Source organism: Crocodylus porosus, unplaced genomic scaffold (assembly GCF_001723895.1).
Source record: "Crocodylus porosus isolate Cpor-Errol unplaced genomic scaffold, CroPor_comp1, whole genome shotgun sequence".
Classification (NCBI taxonomy): Eukaryota; Metazoa; Chordata; order Crocodylia; family Crocodylidae; genus Crocodylus; species Crocodylus porosus.
In genome coordinates, this window is record NW_017728950.1 from 26,296,209 (window position 1) to 26,314,367 (window position 18,159).

Sequence of the window (18,159 nt, forward strand, 5' to 3'; positions counted from 1 at the left end):
GTTGCCAAATGAAGCAGATCAGTTGTGCCAGCATGTGTCCTGGCACAGCTGACGTTCATTGTGCAACACAGATGTCACCTGTTATCCTGTGGAGTTGGGCTACCACTCCTGAGGCTTAGGAGGCCTGATCCTATGGTACAAATGTAAACAGGGGAATCCTAGGTTCCCTGCTTCCAGACACATGCCCCAGGAATCCCGTGGCAGGCATAGGGCTGCTGAATCCCTGGGACTGTCTCTGACTGGGTTTCCCATGTGTGGACATGCGCCCTGAGTTGGGGTGCAGAAGTGCAATATGCGTGTCCTGATTTCTGGATATGCCTCTGCAAATGGGGGAACCTGGGCTGCAGGCCTGTCATAGGCCCAATCCTGCATGCCTGGGAATGTGAATTTCCTGGGTGCATGGGATCAGGCCCCTGAAGCCCCAGCAGCACCTGCCCAAGGCACCTTAAGAGCACAGGCAGCTCTGGAAGACAAACTTACACCACTTCTCTCACGGCTACAAATTTTTGGCACTTGTGGTGCAACAAAAGGCGTGGACGTCTGTTTGCTTGGCTTTTGTATGGCGGCACAAAGATGACATCTGTTTCTAGCCTGACTTCAGTCTAACAGCTCATTGCATAGTGATGCACTTTCTTTACTTTGATGTGAAAATGTTGCCTTTGCAGTACTCCTACATTTGCCACCAAGAGAATGTAGCAACTTGTAAATTTCAACCTTGTAACTCACTGTTTCTAACTTAAATTTTCTTGAAGTACATTGGGAAAACTATTTGACTGCTTACATGCTGTCTGTTTGAAAGCTAATAGACTTCCATATGATTTAGAAGCATTTGGGTGGGGGTGGAGGTTTTATAATTGTAACATTTTAAAATAAAGATGACTTGCCAATAGTAGTTTTTATTGTTGATGTGAGATGCATGCAGAAAGAGTCCATGTTTGCATCCAGGAAAAAACAGTGAAACTGACGAGACAAACTATCATATGCACAATGTGAACCAATCAGTAATTTCTCATAGTAGTCTTGAATGTAATAATAGTAGGTGGAGAGATTTAACAAGTGGTATATTTTAAAACTGAGTATCCCTTTAATATCCAGAAGATATGTGAACATTATTACCCTTAAGTGAAAAGGGAGTGTGATACCAGTGACAAATCAGAATATTTTTAAACTTTAAGAACTATTCTGCAAGATGTCCTTTTTGTTATTACATTAATGATAGAATCAAGATAAAATTCTCATTTGATCTGCTTTATTTTAGCATTTAGTACTCATGAACTAAGTTTTACTCAGGCCTTTTACAGTTTTTGGGTAATGTAGAACAGCAACATCTACTGGTAGCTCTCAGTATATACCATAACACAAGAGATTAGGAGCATGGAAAATAACAGGAGTAGTACTATGGATAACTATACCACTTTTCTACAGAATACTTAATCTACAGTCTTAATTTAAGTCTGCCTATTTTTATAGCTTGAGTAGTGTAAAATACTAAGTCAAAACTTTTCTTTGCAGTAAAGTAAAACTGCATTTTTTTTTTTTTTTTGTAAAATGCATTTGCATTCCTTTACAAAATAGATTAGGTTTTTTTTCAGTACATCTGAAGTGTAAACACTGTCATTCTGCAGAATAATGCCTGTATAAAGGAATCACTTGCCAGGCTCATGGTTACATCAATGTGACGAGGCTGCCATGAAAGTGAACATTTAACAGTTATGAATATTAAGACACTTACATGAGTTATGTGACTTATGACTACATCTGCACAGTAAAACAAGATCAAGCATTGCCTCTATCTGGCTGGAGGTAGCTGAATTGTATCAAATGGGTTGGAAATGCAGTGGCAACACGTAGTGCTTGCCTCCTAATTTATACAAACTACACGCAGGTTGGGTTTCAGTTTTTTGTTAAAGTGTTACAAAAAAGTTTTGGTGGAACAAAATCATTCTGAGCTGAATATTACTTCAATTATTAGCCCTTTAGCATGTTTAACATCTGTTTCAGTGCAGATGTGATTATTTGTGGTTGACCATAGTGGCATGCAGAGTTGTTGCCTTTTCTCAGAACTCTTCACTGAAGAAGGCAAAGGTGTATAAATATATCCATCTCCTAATCCAACTTCAGATGAAGATCTGGGCATCGATAGGCATTTAGTATCCAAGTTTTTAATTCATTGACTATTCATGACCCCCTTTCCCAGTAGTGGCTCTGCATCTACACCTGTGCAACGTAGTATGGTCACTTTTTTTGCATAACTTAAAAGTAATTAAATAGTTCCCTTATGTGAGGAAGAAGACCATCAGTCAGTTCCGAAAGTGGATTCAGCAGTACTTATTTGGACAAATGTGCAGTAATGCAACTTGTGACAATGCATTAATACACATTAAAGTCTTCAAGTGAAGAGATAGGAAGTCCTTCTAAATGTTGAAATGTTCTCTCCTATCTTTTTCTTTAATTTGTTCTGACAGATTCATTTATTCAGTGCTTTAAACTAGCTACACTGGGAGTTGTACACTTAAATCAGTTTGGTGTTTTATTGCTGCCTGAGGTAGACCTGGATGTGAACTACAGGGAAACTGATCCAGCCTCTGGGGAACTTGTACAACTGTCCTAACAGGAAAGGACAGTGTGTTTTGATAGGTGGTGCTTTGCTTTTTCTGTGACCACTTCCTTCTTAGGAAGGTAGTAACTTGGCTCCTCCTTATAAAGAGAAGCACAATTCCTTGCAAGGCCACAAGTCTGTCATGCCTTCATAGGTCTTGAAATCTATGGAATATGACTTTCTTTATTGTTACCTTTGACTAATCTAAATGACCCAATTGAGGGCTGAACTCTGATTGCTGGTAGGGGAGGCAGAAGGAGGAAGGTTAGTTCTTTGCTGGAATTGAACTGTTTTCTCGATCCTAGATGGACAGGACAGGATGGAGAAGCCAAAACCTGCAGGAAGATGCCTTCCTCTTCCTCAAATGCTTTCTACTTCCTTTTGCAGTGCAAGAAAAATGGGTAGATGTTCTCTTTCCAAACTTTACAAAAACCCAATAACAACAAATCTTTGGAGTCTTTGGCTCTGTGTAAATGCCAAATGTCTGTGAAGGAACTCAATCTACGATACGTGCCAATAAACCAATACTACAGTTCAAATATTTAGAAGCGATTGCAAGGGTTAAGAAAATGAAGATTTAGGTGCATAGGGATCTGTCTAGCTTTTAATCTTACTGGCTTCTTAAAAAAACAACCAAACTCTGTTGTTTTAGGCAATCCTGACTATCCTGGATGCCCACCTACATTGAGACCATCTTGTTTGCAGTGGAAATAGTTTGCAGTGGAAACAAGCCTATTCTTGATAAAGTGAAGCTCCCGATTGTAGTTTAGTGTTCAAGTTATGAACACTGTATACTAGGTTCATTTAAAGCATTTTTAAAATATAAAGAACTTTTAGCCACAAAATCTAGAAGTTAAACAGACTAAGAAGGTGCTGGTCACAATAAGATATTAGATGCGTTTGAGGACAGCTTTAGCTCACAGCTGGCATTGACAGTAACAAGTGGTGAGAGTCTTGCTAAAGTTGTATCATGTTGTGTTGCTGTCGATAATTGTTAAGTATCAGAATGTAAGTAAATGTTCTTATATAATATTAACCAAAAACTCAGAAATTTAAATTGTGAACTAGTGAAGCTGGACAGAAATAAAGAACATAGTTGGTGAAGAGAAGTGTATTTTAATCTTTGTTCTAGGGCAAATTAAGGGCGCCTTGGCAAATATGACTAACGATGTGAGGGACTATATGTAATAAGGAGTCTTTTGAATGGGTATGTTGGAAATTTATATATGTTTTTATATGTGTATGTATATATTTACAACTAAAAACTGTCTAAGTTGCAGAACATTTCAGTGTGCTGTCTATTATAATGAAGCCTCTTAAGAGATTGTAGGGAAACAATTTCATGAGATCACACTTAGTGAAGAGATTTTAATGAATAATTGGAAACTTTCTCTTAAATTTCAGGTATCTAGTATTTTATTGTCCACAAGATATGTTCTACCGATGCTTTTCCTTTCTGCCTCTTCGACTGATGGTTGCAGGAATGAAAGAAGTGACTAGAACTTGGAAGATAACGGGTGGAATCACACATGCGAACAGCCATTACAAAAATGCCTGGCTTATCATGGTAGCTGTTGGCTGGGCTAGAGGTAGTATATAAAATAACTTGTTCTGATGAATTGCGATATTTAAAGTTATACTGACATAACCAGCTCTCTAGTCTTAGCTGTATCACTGTATCCTGTCTTGCAGGGATGTTGCCTTAAACACAAACTGTTGCCCTCTCAGGGAGGGAAAGCTAGTGTAGCAATTTCTCTGCTCACATTAGGAATAGCATTTAATGATTTTGGAGGGAGCCATGTCTGTCACGGTTAAAGGATGAGTGGTCAGTGGCAAAAAGAACTGATGGGCCTGCTATGTAATTTGAACAGTATTTTTAAAATAGCTCTTAAAGCTCTTGTATTTCTGAATGGCTGGAATGCTACCTTATTTAATGTTTCTTATATGTCTTAAGACTTTTGATAAACAGATACGTTTGTGTAATTATTTCCTAAACTACCTATCATATCTAGAAATCTATTGTAAAACTCAATGTCAATGTTAGTACTCTATAGCCAGGAGTATTCAGTGAAGTTCTGCACTTCATAGGAGTGTAAAGACAAGTTGTAACCGGAAGTGATTGCAACTTTTGCTGTCCCAGTTGATCATAAAACCTATTGACCAGTCGGACTGCAACACTTCAGTTGTTCCTTTTCTTCCACAGTATATTAATCTATGCATATGTTTCTTATAATCCTCAGACTTTAACTTCTCATAATGGAGAGCTTAGACTTTGAATACAGAGGTCACTGTAGTATGAGGTTGTTTGAAAAATAATGTGAACTTCAAAATAAAACGATTTCATGTGCAATAAGTGGTAACACTACACAGCAGTGGAGATCATGGATGGGGGCATTACCAAATGCACCCATCACTTGCAAGTTATGTATAGAAGTGGTGTGGTCCAGCAAATGATCATTACACAGTTATTTTATTTTGAAATTGGTGTTACTTTTTGAAATGCCCTCATGTATAACAACAATGTAAGATCTGTGTAGAAATTCAAATCTGCCTTCCTCTGAATAAATGGAATACAATGCCCTAAATTAATGAACTAGTGACTTCAGATGTGTCTAAGCGTCTATTTTGTGTGCCCATTCTTATAATACCTGACTTTCAAAGGGGAGGTTTTTAGCAACTGGTTCTTTAAGGTGTCTGACACTAGTAACTGGTTAAGCAAGTTACCACTGAAAGTTTCGACTAATCTTTGTCTAAATCTTCATTTCTGGCACCAGATCATGTTTCCCTGAAGTTAGTGGGGGATTTTGCTGCTCATCAAGGGCACTCCTAGCTACTAAATCATGACGATGGTAGTACTGACATGTTTTACCTTATTGCATTTTCAGGAGCTGGTGGTGGCTTAATCTCTAACTTTGAACAGCTGGTGAGAGGTATCTGGAAACCTGAAAGTAATGAGCTACTGAAGATGTCTTAGTAAGTTGATATAACCATATTGCAACAAGAATAATTTTGAAAACCACATTCAGGCTAACTTCCTTGGTTGAGCTTTTGAAAATAAATGTGAGGAGACTGCTTATAAATTCAGTCTAAAGCTTTTCTATTTGCTTGACCTCTCTGAGACCATTAACTCATCATATCACTTCATAGGAACACAGGACTGGAAGAGACCTCTTGGGTTACAGAGTCCAGTCCCTTGTGGTTTGCTGACAACAAGACAAGAAGTTTTTTGTCTGGAAGTGTTTGCAAGAATATTTCAGGCTCTCTAGTACAGCCATAAGGCATCCCATCACAAGCTTAGGACTTGATACAAAAAGTCCTTAGTATGCTGTGAGGGGAAAAGGCAGGAGAGACTATGGGTGTTACCAAAGCCTGCGTGTCCAGATGAAAAATTGTCAGTTTGCAAAGACAGCTCATTACAATTGGCAATTGTCTGAATTGGCAAGGCAAAAATTCTTGTCTTCTAAAAATGTTCATTTACTGTGTTTCTGACTGAATTGAGTGTGGCAGGGTAGTATGAATGAAGTATGATTCTTCTGATGATCTGTGGTTCTGAAAGTAAGTAGATGATCTCCGTTTCCCAGAGTCTGGTCACTTTCAGCACTGAACACGAACATGCACTCCCTCCAAAAAACAAACAAACAAGCAAAAAAAATTCCTCGCCTTTCTGGTCATATGCAAATCAACTATTAAATATTTAAGTTAGAGCAATATCTTTCTATTAAAAGACAGATGCTGCTAGTGTTCTCCAGAGGGTAAAATGGGATTATTAAACAATTTAGCTTCTGTCTGAAGAAAAAGTGAAGTGAAATTGAGTAGTAGACCACAAAATACTACTGCAAGGGCAGATAAGCCCATTGTGGGCATTTTTAAACTAGTTTGCCTCCCCATGTGCCTTCCCATTTAGCTTCCATGGAAATAACTTTTCAAAAACAAGGTTACGACTTCTGGTGTGAGAAAAGCAGCAGAAACAGGTAAATACTTCAAAATCCTGTTTTCATCCAGCTGTCCTTGGTAATAAAGAATGACAGGACAGCAATTCAAAATATATGAGCAGAATTATTTCCAAAAAGAAGGCTCTTCAACACTTACGGTGTCAGCTACTCTCTAGTGATCTACATTTTTCATACTTGGTGGAAAAATGGTTTTACTCAGTTTGATGCAATGCAGCTACTTTCCTATTTAAATTTCTGAGCAAAAGAATATAGTTGCAAATACCAAATTGTTGCATTGCAAAGACTAAAAGCAGATGTTCAGTATGCCAGGACAATGAGAAGTTGGACACACACCAGTCCTCCTGGCTTGAAATGTAAGAAAACCCATGGCAACTTTTTCCCAATGGTTGGTGGTTACAAAGATAAATTCATTAATCTAGAGGGGTTTGAAAAACAATTGGACAAGTCTTGGAGCACAGGATTGCAAATATAAATGTAAGAATAAAGCTGAACTTTTGATCACAAAAAACATTCCAGATGCATTGAGTGAGTGGAGGCTGCTGCATCTACATGTGCACTTAACTACAGAGCTGACTAACTAGCTCTGCAGTAAAGAGTTGCTGTTTATATGTGCACCTGTATTAGGGTGCACTAAATTTATTAACTCTGCTGTAGGATAGTACTGTCCGGGACAAATAGCCTACATTGGAGTAGTTATGTGCACTGAAACACGTGTAGACCAGTCTGGTTCAGGCACAAGCATGCTACAGTGCGGGGGCTGTGTGCCATTTAGCCCCCCACTGTAGCACCCTCAAGTCCCAGTCAGCTCCTTCACAGCACATTAAGCTGGGACAGAGCTGTGGAGCAGATCCCAGCTGGCAGGCAGACTCCCCCAGATTTCCCTGCCAGCCCAGGTTGCTCTGCCCTGGCTTAATGTGTTGCAGTCGCAGATGCAAATGCTGCACCTAGGAGTAATTAAATTCTGGTACAACATGCACTGGAGTTTATTGACATGTTCTAATTATGTGTGGATAATAGATAGATAACATTTTAAGGTGTCAAACTATGTTTCTATTTTTCCCCAACCCCCCTAGAAAGCTAGTTCTAGAGCACACAAGAAGCTGTCCTTTATACCCTTAGTCCTGAACTGAAGACTCATTTGTATTGCACAAAACAATGCTATAGAAAGACATGCCAGGCCTCCTGTGTTCCTGAACTGAAAGTAGTGTAGGACTAATGTGAATGTAGTTGAGTGCACAGGTGCAACATGCCTCGATTTGGGACTAGATTTGTGCTGTGTGTGCCAAAAGAATTATTCAAAATTCTTGTGGAAGAAAAAGAATGATGTGGTTGGATACCTTCTTTAAGAACATAAACAAATATTTGAGACCACTTAATAGCGAGAGGAGAAAAGGGCTTGTGAAAGGCAAAGCAAACTGAATATATTGTTAATAAAACAGAGAAAACGAACAATTTTTTTCTGAAATGGAAAGGTCACATGATATAACTTCGTTAATCCGTTAACAAATCTTATAATTAATCTTTAAAATTTCTTGCAACAAATTTTTAACCTTTCATTTTCAGGCAAGGCCTTAGTTATGAGTTGTATGTGTTGCGGGGGTGGGGAAGCCACCCAATACTTGTGCTCCAGGTAACTGTTTCAGTTGGAGGGTGAAGGTGAGAAATTCACACACCATGTTTGCTTTCCAGCCCTGTAAAAGTAACTCTGGTAGGAGCCATACTCTTCACACTGCAACATACCCAGAGCCTGCCAATAGCGAGACACGACCTTATGTTCTTTTATACCATCTTTCTGGTAGTTACAAAGGTAAGAATTTAGAAGTATAATGCATATATTTTAAAATAATTACACAACTGTATTTTGTTTACAGTTCTTTAGAGCAAGAAGCATAATTAACTGGTTGCCTACTGAAATATCACTTTCTTCAGAAAAGGGAAAACTGAGATCTGTTCAGTATCAGTTGATGAACATTGTGTTGCTTAACTGAAGTGAATGGAGTCAACCTAATTTACATCAGGACCCAACACACAGAAAAGAATTGGTCCTAGTTGCAAAGGAAATGGAGTTCCTCTGCAGACTCCTGTGGGAGATGTCCTTTTGATATGCAGGCAGTATAGCCCCTGTCTCTGGACTGTCTGGTTTAGGGGATGTGACAAGTGTCTGAAAATTTAGGAGAGCTCCAAATGGGAGTACTTTCTGTTGGGGCAGACAGTTGAATCATCTTGCTAAACCACTATACAAACAATGTCTTAGTACATTTACTGACTGTGGACAAGGCTGTAGAGTGGGTTAGTTGGTTGCAAGTTTGCTTTATGTATCATAGAATTATAGCAAATTTAGGGTTGGAAGGGACATCAGGAAAACATCTAATCCAACCCCCTGTTCTAAGCAGGACCATCCTCAACCAAATCATTCCAGCTAGGGCTTTGTCAGACTGGATCTTAAAAACCTCCAAGGATGGAGATTCTACTGCCTCTCCAGGTAACTTATTCTAGTGCTTCACTACTCTTAGAGAGAGATTTTTTTTTCCTAATATCCAACCTAAACTTCCCTTGCTGCAACTTGAGACCATTGCTCCTTGCTCTATCATCTGTCACCACTGAGGACAGTCTACTCCATCTTCTTTGTAACCACCCTTCAGGTAGTTTAAAGGCTGCTATCAAATCCTGCCTCAGTCTTTTCTTCTGCAGACTAAATAAACCCTTTTCCCTCAGCCTCTCCTAAGAATTTGTGTTGCAGGCCCCTAACCATTTTCATTGCCTTCCACTGGACACTCCAACTTGTCCACATCCTTTCTGTAGTGGGGAGCTGTGGCAGGGCACTGTAGGTGCCTGCCACTTTAAGGCCCTGGAGCTGGCAGCCGCCAGGTGCCTAATGAGGCCATTTTAGATTCAGGACTGCCCATATCAACAAGGCAGTTTGGCTTCTGGAGGCCAGGCAACAACACTGCCTGGCCAGAGGGCTCCTGAGTTCCATCCGGAGGTAAGGGAGGAGCTGTAGGGGATGGTAAGGAGGCTCCTGGTCCTGGGCATGACCTAAAACTGCACCCTGCCGGGAGTGGGTAGCCTGGTGGGGCTCCCAGTGGTGCGGGAGCCCCCAGGAAATGCCAGGCCAGTGATCACCCTGGTGAAAGGTGGGTTGGGGTGCCTTAACCCCTAGCCCTCACCTTTGGGTGAATTCATGTTCCATCGGAGGTAGTAGCACCACAGTCTGCTGCCCAGGGGGGAAGTGGGACCCTGGGGCACCAGTCATGGTGTGAGGTACCCCAGCTCCCCACGTCCGGGAAGCGGGGCCCAGAGGGGGAACCCCTGGAGACAGTGAGAGGCTAGAGACTCCGACCTGAATGAGAGAGTACCCTCGACTGGCCCATGCTGGGGCCAGGGGTTCCGACTGTCCTGAAGGTGGGTCACGGTTGGTAGCCAAAGGTCCTGGGGGGACCACACCCGAGAGGGGAAAAATAGCTTCAGGGAACTACATGGCCTGTATGAAGGTGGATGAGACCACCTGACCAGAGGACTCTAGGTTGGGATCCTACAGTAGGATTCTGGGGCCCGTTGTGTGGGATTGGTGCATATTAGAACATCATGATGTCAGCTGCGAGACTTGGGCTGCGGTATAGGGGAGGAATGGAGCTGCAGATGGTGCCACCTAGCAGCAGGGCAGAAAATGGGCAGTCTCCCACTTAATTAACACCTCAATTAATTAAGATCAAGGTGTGGCAGGAGAGAAGGTGGGCGGTTAGCCCAGAAACAGGTGGGCAGGCTGTGGAGAGATGGGCCCTGATTGGCCCTGTTACAGGGGCCCAAAACTGCAGACGGTACTCCAGATGTGGCCTCACTAGTGCAGAATACAGGGGAACAACTACTTCCCTCAATCTGCTGGCAACACTCCTACTAATGAAGCCCACTATGTTGTTAGTCTTCTTGGCAACAAGAGCACACTGTTGACTCATTCAACTTATTGTCCACTGTACCCTCTGCAGAAAAGAACCTGGGGGTGCTGCTTGCTCCCAAGCCTGTAGCAGTGCATGGAATTCTTCTATCCTAAGTGCAGGACTTTGTACTTTGTTTTTGTTGAACCTCATGTGATTTCTTTTGGCTCAGTTCTCCAAGTTGTCTAGGTCACTCAGAATCCTAGCCCTACCCTCCAGCATATATCGACTACTCCCACCTTGGTGTCATCTGTGAACTTGCTGAAAGTATGCTCCATACCATCTTCCAGATAGTTAATAAAGATATTGACTAAAACCAGCCTTGGGATTAACCCCTGGGGCACTCCACTTGATACTGGCTGCCAACTAGACCTTGAGCCATTGATCACTACCTGTTGAGCCTTAGGATCGAGCCAATTTTCTTTTCACCATACAGTTCGTTCATCCACCCCATACTTTCTTAGCTTGCTTGCAAGAATGCAGTGGGAGACCGTATCAAAAGTCTTGCCTAAGTCAAGGTATATCGCATCCACTTCTTTCCCTGCATCCATAGAGCCAGTCATCTCATCGTAAATGGCTTTCAGGTTGGTCAGGCATGACTTGCCCTTGGTGAATCCATACTGACTGTTCTTGATCACTTTCTTCTCCAAGTGCTTAGAAATGGATTCCTTGAGGACCTGTTCCGTGGTTTTTCTGGGGACTGAGGTGAGGCTGATTGGTCTGTAGTTCCCTGGATCCTTCTCCTTCCCTTTCTTAAAGACAGGCACTATATTTGTCCTTTTCCAATCATCTAGGACTTCCCTTGATTGCCACAAGTTTTCAAAGATAATGGCCAGCGGCTCTGCAATCACATCCGCCAATTCCCTCAGCACTGTCAGATGCATTGCAGCTGGCCTCATGGACTTGTATGTGTCCCAACTTTTTCTAAATACTCCCTAACCTGTCCTTTCACTACTGTTGGTTGCTCACCACCTCCAAACTGTGCTGCCTGGTGCAATAGTCTGGGAGCTGACCTTGCCTGTGAAGACTGAGGTAAAAAAGACATTGAGTACTTCAGCCTTTTCCTTGTCTGTCACTAGATTGCCTCCCCCATTCAGTAAGGGATCCACACTTCCCCTGACCTTCCTCTTGTTGCTAACTTACTTGTAGAAACCCTTGTTACCCTTCACACCCCTTGCTAGCTGCAACTCCAATTGTGTTTTGGCCTTCCTTATTTCTTCCCTGCATGCTTGAGCAATATTCTTATGCTCCTCCCTAGTCATCTGCACAAGTTTCTACTTCTTGGAAGCTTTCTTTTTCTGTTTAAGGTCACTGAAAGATTCTCTGCCAAACCAAGCTGGTCGCCTACCATATTTGCCATTCTTCCTGCACATTGGGATGGTCTGTTCCTGTGCCCTTAGTAAGGTTTCTTTTAAAGTACAGCCAGCTCTCCTGGATTCATTTCCCCATCAGACTGACCCCTCAGGTGATCCTGCCCATCACTTCCCTAAGTGAATTCAAGTCTGCTTTTCTGAAGTCCAGGGTCCTTATTCTGGTGATCTCCTTTCTTCCTTTTGTCAGGATTCTGAACTCAATTATCTCATGGTCTCTGCTGCCTAAATTACCATTCACTTCTACATCCCCTATCAGTTCTTCCCTGTTTGTGAGCAGCAGGTCAAGAAGAGCATGGCCCTTAGTTGGCTGCTCCAACACTTGCACCTGGAAGTTGTCCCCAGTGCTCTCCAAAAACTTCCTAGCTTGCCTGTGCAGTGCTGTAGTGCCCTCCCAGCATGTGTCAGGGTGATTGAAATCCCCCAGGTGCACCAGGGCCTGTGATCTGGAAATTTCCTCTAGTTATCTGTAGAAAGCCTCATCTGTCTTATCCTCTGGTGGTTTATAGCAGTAGCCCACCATGACATCATCCTTGTTGCTCTCCCCTCTGACCTTAATCCAGGGACTTTCAACAGGCCTTCCTCAGTTTCATACTGGAGCCCTGAGGAATCATACAGCTATCACTTCTGAACATCAGCTGATTTTAACGGGATGTTTAAAATTTTATGTTTCAATGGTGTGGTTTAGAATTACACCTCTATAAGCATACACCTGTGATCAGACATCTTGGTTTAGGGATAAAAATTGCTTGCTTGTGTGGGCAGGGTATATATTGGTGTTTATATTGGAGATGTGCTAAGATCAGGATGAGGCATATGGCTCTCATTTAGCCATCTAATTAGGACTTAATTCAGCAAAGCCCTTACTTGATAGTATGTCCTCTGAACATGAGCAAGGCTTTGTAGTTTGAAAGGTTCAGTCCTGGATTAGATCCATAATCTGGAAGACTGCTACAGGTAAATTATTCTTTGTTACTAATTATGGCTAAAAGCATTTATCACTAATGGCTCTTTAATATTGTGAAGCTTTTAGCTTTTGACTTTACACTACTAGCAGCGAAGCATTCTTGTAATAGTATGGAAATCATGGCTGGTAGCCTAGCAGGGCATTAACACCCCCCTCTTCTACCCTCTGTCATCAGGGAGTTCTTATTTCATCATTCTCATCCACTCCTCCATCATGTGTCTAAGCTTAGCTCGATTAAATGTATGCAAGAAAAGCTTATTCACTATATTTCAGTCTAATTTTGAAGTAGCTACTTTGGCATTGTTTACTGCTTATCTTAGTTAAAATGCACTTACTTTTATTAAGATTGCACCAGAAGCTACAAAACTCTTATGTAGAATGTGGGCAACTCTGTTCCCTAATTAACAGGGTTTCTAGAATTCAGTGCTGAATGCTTGGTGCAAGTTTGTAGAGCAGCTCTAAAACACCTAAATTACTCTTGTTCTTGTTTGCTACTACAAATCTGTGGGCATGGCATTCAAAATAGAAGCATTTTGCTTTAGAAAACGTAAGTGTGTAACCTGAAGGTGAAATGGGACAATTGTTAGTGAAGTGTATAGATTTACACTGTACAAAACCATTTATGTGGGTGGCACTTGTTACATGTATTATGCAAGCTTGTCTGTGTAGATTGCTTGAAAAACTGAAGTTTTCTTATTTAATGTGGTATGTTCTTTTTTAGGTAACTATGATGTTAACACCATCTGCAATATCTCCATTTGCTCCCTTTGAAGCTGTACTGCGCCGCATGCTCTTTGGTTGGCAACACCCTCCATCTAACACGAAGAGCGAAGCCAAATTATCTTCCCCTAGCACCTCTTCATCCTGTGACACCCCTTCCACTAGAGGAAACAGTGATGGTGCTAAGAAAAGACAAGTGAAGAAAGTGGAATAAGTGGCTAAAAGTCTTCATATTCTGTTGTGGCTATACTACTCTAAGACCATTCTATTTTTCAAATGATGTGAAAGGAGAACTTTTAAAGAAAATATGTGCAGCAAGAATAGCAGTTGTAGGTGTTGCACTGCTGTAAGGTGGCTAACCTTAAGAGTAATTTCTGTAAACTGCAAATTAGATGTTGCAAATCTGTATCATGTTGGATTTTAAGTGGTACTGATTAAGATTTTTATAGTATTGATTTTACTAAATGAAATTTTATTGTTATTTTTATATTTATGAATTTTTAAATGGTAAAAGCTAAATAAACTTACAACAATATTTTTCTTTACCTTTCTGTAATATCACTATATTCACAGCCATCATTTTCATTGAAATGGACTTGCACTGCCAACTATAAAAAGTACCATATTCCAAAGTATGAAAGGTTCTAACAGTTGCCATTTAAATTATGTAAATTACAAATATTCACATAATATGAATAAAGTGGAATCTTTTTTTCCCTGAACAACTGTGGAATTGTACAAAAAGAGACCTTTAATGAGAAAAATACCTCTTATTAATGTCATTTTGTTGCACTAGAAACTAATTAAAGCAAAGGCTTCACTTCCTACTTGCCAAATAAAAGTAAATGCTTTCACTTTTATAAAAATAAACAAACAAACAATTTGGACCTGTAGCTAGTTAACATGTCTCCTGTTTACTTAGGTTAACACTGTTACTTGCAAGCTCAATTTCTCTTCTGTCCTGCATGCAGTAACAATATTACATTGCTAATTTATACATTTTTAATTAAGGTATGTGATCTGTAGTATCTTCCTCCTTTGCTTTTGAGTAGATGTGTTTGCATGGAATCTTATCCTCTATGTGCAACACCATTATCTTCTGCTTTCTGAACTGGGCTTCCTTTTACAAAGAGGAAATGATGTATTGCAAGTAATATCCATTTTTTCCAACCTAAAAGTCTTGCTACCTTAACTGATTCTGTTTGGAAGAAGATAAATTAGGAGCTAGCACTGGTGTAGCAATTTTCATTGGTGGTAATGGGGAAGAACTTTTAGTTGCCCTTGGTTTCTGCTGCATTTTACTACTTCCTTCTTCTTGCTGCTTGTTTGCATATTATTATGGCAGATTACATTTCTAGTAGCTAGTCTTTCAGTTCTAGATTATCTGTAAAAGATGTCATGTAAGTGGCAATACCACAGTGCATGTTTTCTGTGTGTCAGGGTAGGCATCTCCGTTTGATTTGTTTATGTAACTGGTTGGTATGATAGGCCTTTGGGTCTCTCTTGCCTAGGGTCTTACCCCCTTACAACATCGGGGTGCGATTGTGAGGGTAGCATTACCTGTATGTCTTGTTGGTTGTCCCTCTCACCTGCCACATCTTGATGTTCTTCTTGGGGGAGAGTCTTTGTAGGTAACCTGTGCGATCTCACTCATTTGGTTTCTTTGTTGGGGTTCCAACCTCCCTTTTACCCCACCCTTACTACATCCAGGGCTGCAACTGGCATTGTCGTCTACGAGTTCGCTTGCCTGGGTAATAGGTTCTTACCCATGCTGCCCTTTTGTAAGCTATTCTCCAGCCATCAGCTTGTCCTCAGCTGTTCTCTCGCCTGGGCCAGCATCCCCACAACTAAACTTATCACTGCTTTGAGTAAGGCAGTTCTTTAAACAATAACTGAGGAAATTAACTTATCAGCCTCCACTGGTATACCCTTGTGGCCACTAGGTTCTCGCCACAAACTGAGTTATAGGGTTCTTCAGCATCCTGCTGTACCCCTCTGTCCCAGTTGGGCCCTCTGGATACCTGTCCCATTGGTCATTGCTTCCAGCCTTGATACTGTCTGGGTCTTTGTGCCCCACCTTGTCTCTAGGGCCTCAGCCCTCCAGAGGGACTGCTCTCCTTCTCCCTTTTGGGCTCAAATAAATCCTCAGAGCTGGATGGAGCTTCCCCACCAGGGCTTCTGTCGCCTCCCAGCTCCTGTCCCCACTCTTCCCTACCATGTACCTCTGGGCTGCAATGCTGCCTGTCCTGTTAGAGCTCTGAGCCCTCCTGTGTCCCTCTCTTCACTGGGGTGCACAGCTGGCTTAGCTGTCAGGGCGAGCTGCTTGCGATTTCCCGGCCACTCTTCACTGGGGCGCACAGCCGGCTCTGCTCTCTTGGGTAGCCATGTGCAGCTTCCCAACCGCCCTGCCTCAGCATGTTTTCTCCCACACCAACAGCAATCATCTCCAGCTGCTTGCTGCTTGCCCTCTGCCTCTCTGGAGGTCCTCTATGGCTCCACCTTTCTGGTGAGGTGCTCTGGGGCACTCTTCCCTGGCTCCCTCCTTTCTGCGGCATTTTTTTGCCACTTCTGGCCCTGACATACGCCACATCGCTCCTCTTCCAGCCTGCTCATCCTCCGGGCCCCACCCTCTTCAGTGATCTGTAGGCTTAGACTGCTGAGGAACTGCCGTGCCAGAGCCAGCATCATTTTCCCTGCTATGCAGGAAGGGGAGAATGTGGAAAACCCACACGGACAGTCTCTTTCCCCTTCACAGTCTAGTTTTCACAAACTTAATATGTGTCTAGTGAGGACTCCAGGGGAAGAGAACAATGTGGATGCAAAAGTGCAGTCCACATCTGAGAAGGGACCATAGGTAAAGTCTAGTTATCAGAGTAGCTGAGATGGATACATCTAAAACTGGGAAGGAAAAGTTTTCGGGGTATATGTGAGTTTAGATGAGCTCAGCTTTAAAGTAGAACCTTCATAATTATGTACCCATTGTAGTGACCAAAATTAACTAATGCTTTTTCTTCCTTTTAGTTCTAACCAGATCTGCTGAGAGAACACTGGGCCTAATTGTTCACATGAATCAATAACAGAATTGCTAAGTAAATTCTCTCAGTTATACCTTTTTGAAGGTAGTATGGTTGATTCAGGATTGCCAAGGGCCAAAGTGACTTGCAGATGAAGGGAAGAACATGTGGCTCGGTTGTAGTGTTAGGTTGGTTTGCAGGGTTGGCAACTAGGGAAAAACCACACAGAAACGGGCAAATGGATGCCCTGGTACTACAAGTCCCTTCTTCAGTGAGTTGAACTTCTAGAAATCAGCCAGTATCTGAATACTGGTTAATATCTTATGCCTAGTGCAGTAAAACAGGTTGCTTCAATGTAGAAAAGAAAAATAAGCTCGCTGCCCAAATCTGGTCTAGTTGCCAAGAAGACAAAATGAAGATCATTCTTGCCTTGTAATTTTGGAAATTTCTTTTCCAGTAAGGACTGTTGAGACGATAGAACAGGGTGACAGTTTTATACAATTCTTTGGTGATCTGGGACTTTGGATACTCAGGCTGCAAATTAACAGGCAGCTAATGTTTTAATAGCACCAGCAAATATTGTTCTTGTGACACTTCTAAAACTTTTACATGCCTCATTTTCTTAAGAGATGCTTTTTAATGTTGTGATCAAGTGTTCAATAATTGCATTTGATACACTGCGTATGAGCTGCTGAACTGCTGTATGACTGTGAAACATTAGCCAACGTCTGGATACTTTTTGCCCAAACGGATCTGTGAAAATGTGTTTAGGACTATTCTTAAATAAGTTTACAAAGTTTTGAGGCAGAAAATATAGCTTTCTTTGTATGAAATATGGACTTGTGAAGATGATTTTGTTCTTATTAAAGAAGTGGAAAATGTTTCCTGCTTTTTTTGATTATACTTTTTGAACAAATAGAAACATAAGAACAGCCCAGCCCAAACCTATCCAATAACGTATGTTCTGTTTAAAAAAGTAAATGGAAAGATAACATCACATCATAAAACAAGTGTTTCCCTTTTGAGATGGACCTTAAATATTTGCTTTTAAGGACTTAATAGTGGAATACTTGGGGAAATGTTCCAGAGGAACAGAGCAAACTACTTCAATTTTAACTACTTTTCATAGATTTCATAGACATTAGGGCTGGAAGGGACCTCGGGAGATCGAGTCCAGCCCCCTGCCCAAAGGGCAGGAAGGCAGCTGGGGTCATAGGATCCCAGCAAGATAAGCATCCAGTCTACTCTTGAAGGTGTTCAATGTAGGTGCTTGAACCACCTCTGCTGGCAGACTGTTCCAGACCTTGGGGGCTTGGACAGTAAAGAAATTCTTCCTTATGTCCAGCCTGAAACAGTCTTGCAGAAGTTTGTGACCGTTCGACCTAGTCATCCCTTGGGGTGCTCTGGTGAACAAATGTTCCCCCAGATCCTGGTGGTCACCCCTGATAAACTTATAAGTGGCCGTCAGATCACCCCTGAGCCTGTGCTTTTCCAGGCTAAAGAGTCCCATAGCTCTCAGCCTGTCATCGTAAGATCTGTTTTCCTGACCTCTGATCATGCGCGTGGCTCTCCTCTGGACTCTCTCAAGCTTCTCCACATCCCTT

The 18,159-nt window shown here is 41.7% G+C and overlaps 1 protein-coding gene across 1 annotated transcript in view; it reads left to right on the forward strand.

Moving 5' to 3' along the window:
- The window catches only part of TMEM38B (transmembrane protein 38B), a 34,313-nt gene extending 16,875 nt beyond the window's left edge, over positions 1 to 17,438 (forward strand). The window contains exons 3-6 of the mRNA XM_019554723.1: positions 3,975 to 4,188; positions 5,485 to 5,572; positions 8,242 to 8,359; positions 13,543 to 17,438. Coding sequence (XP_019410268.1) covers positions 3,975 to 4,188; positions 5,485 to 5,572; positions 8,242 to 8,359; positions 13,543 to 13,755 — 633 coding nt within the window. The 3' untranslated portion in view covers positions 13,756 to 17,438. The remainder of the gene's footprint in view (positions 1 to 3,974; positions 4,189 to 5,484; positions 5,573 to 8,241; positions 8,360 to 13,542) is intronic.
- Positions 17,439 to 18,159: the final 721 nt, after the last annotated feature.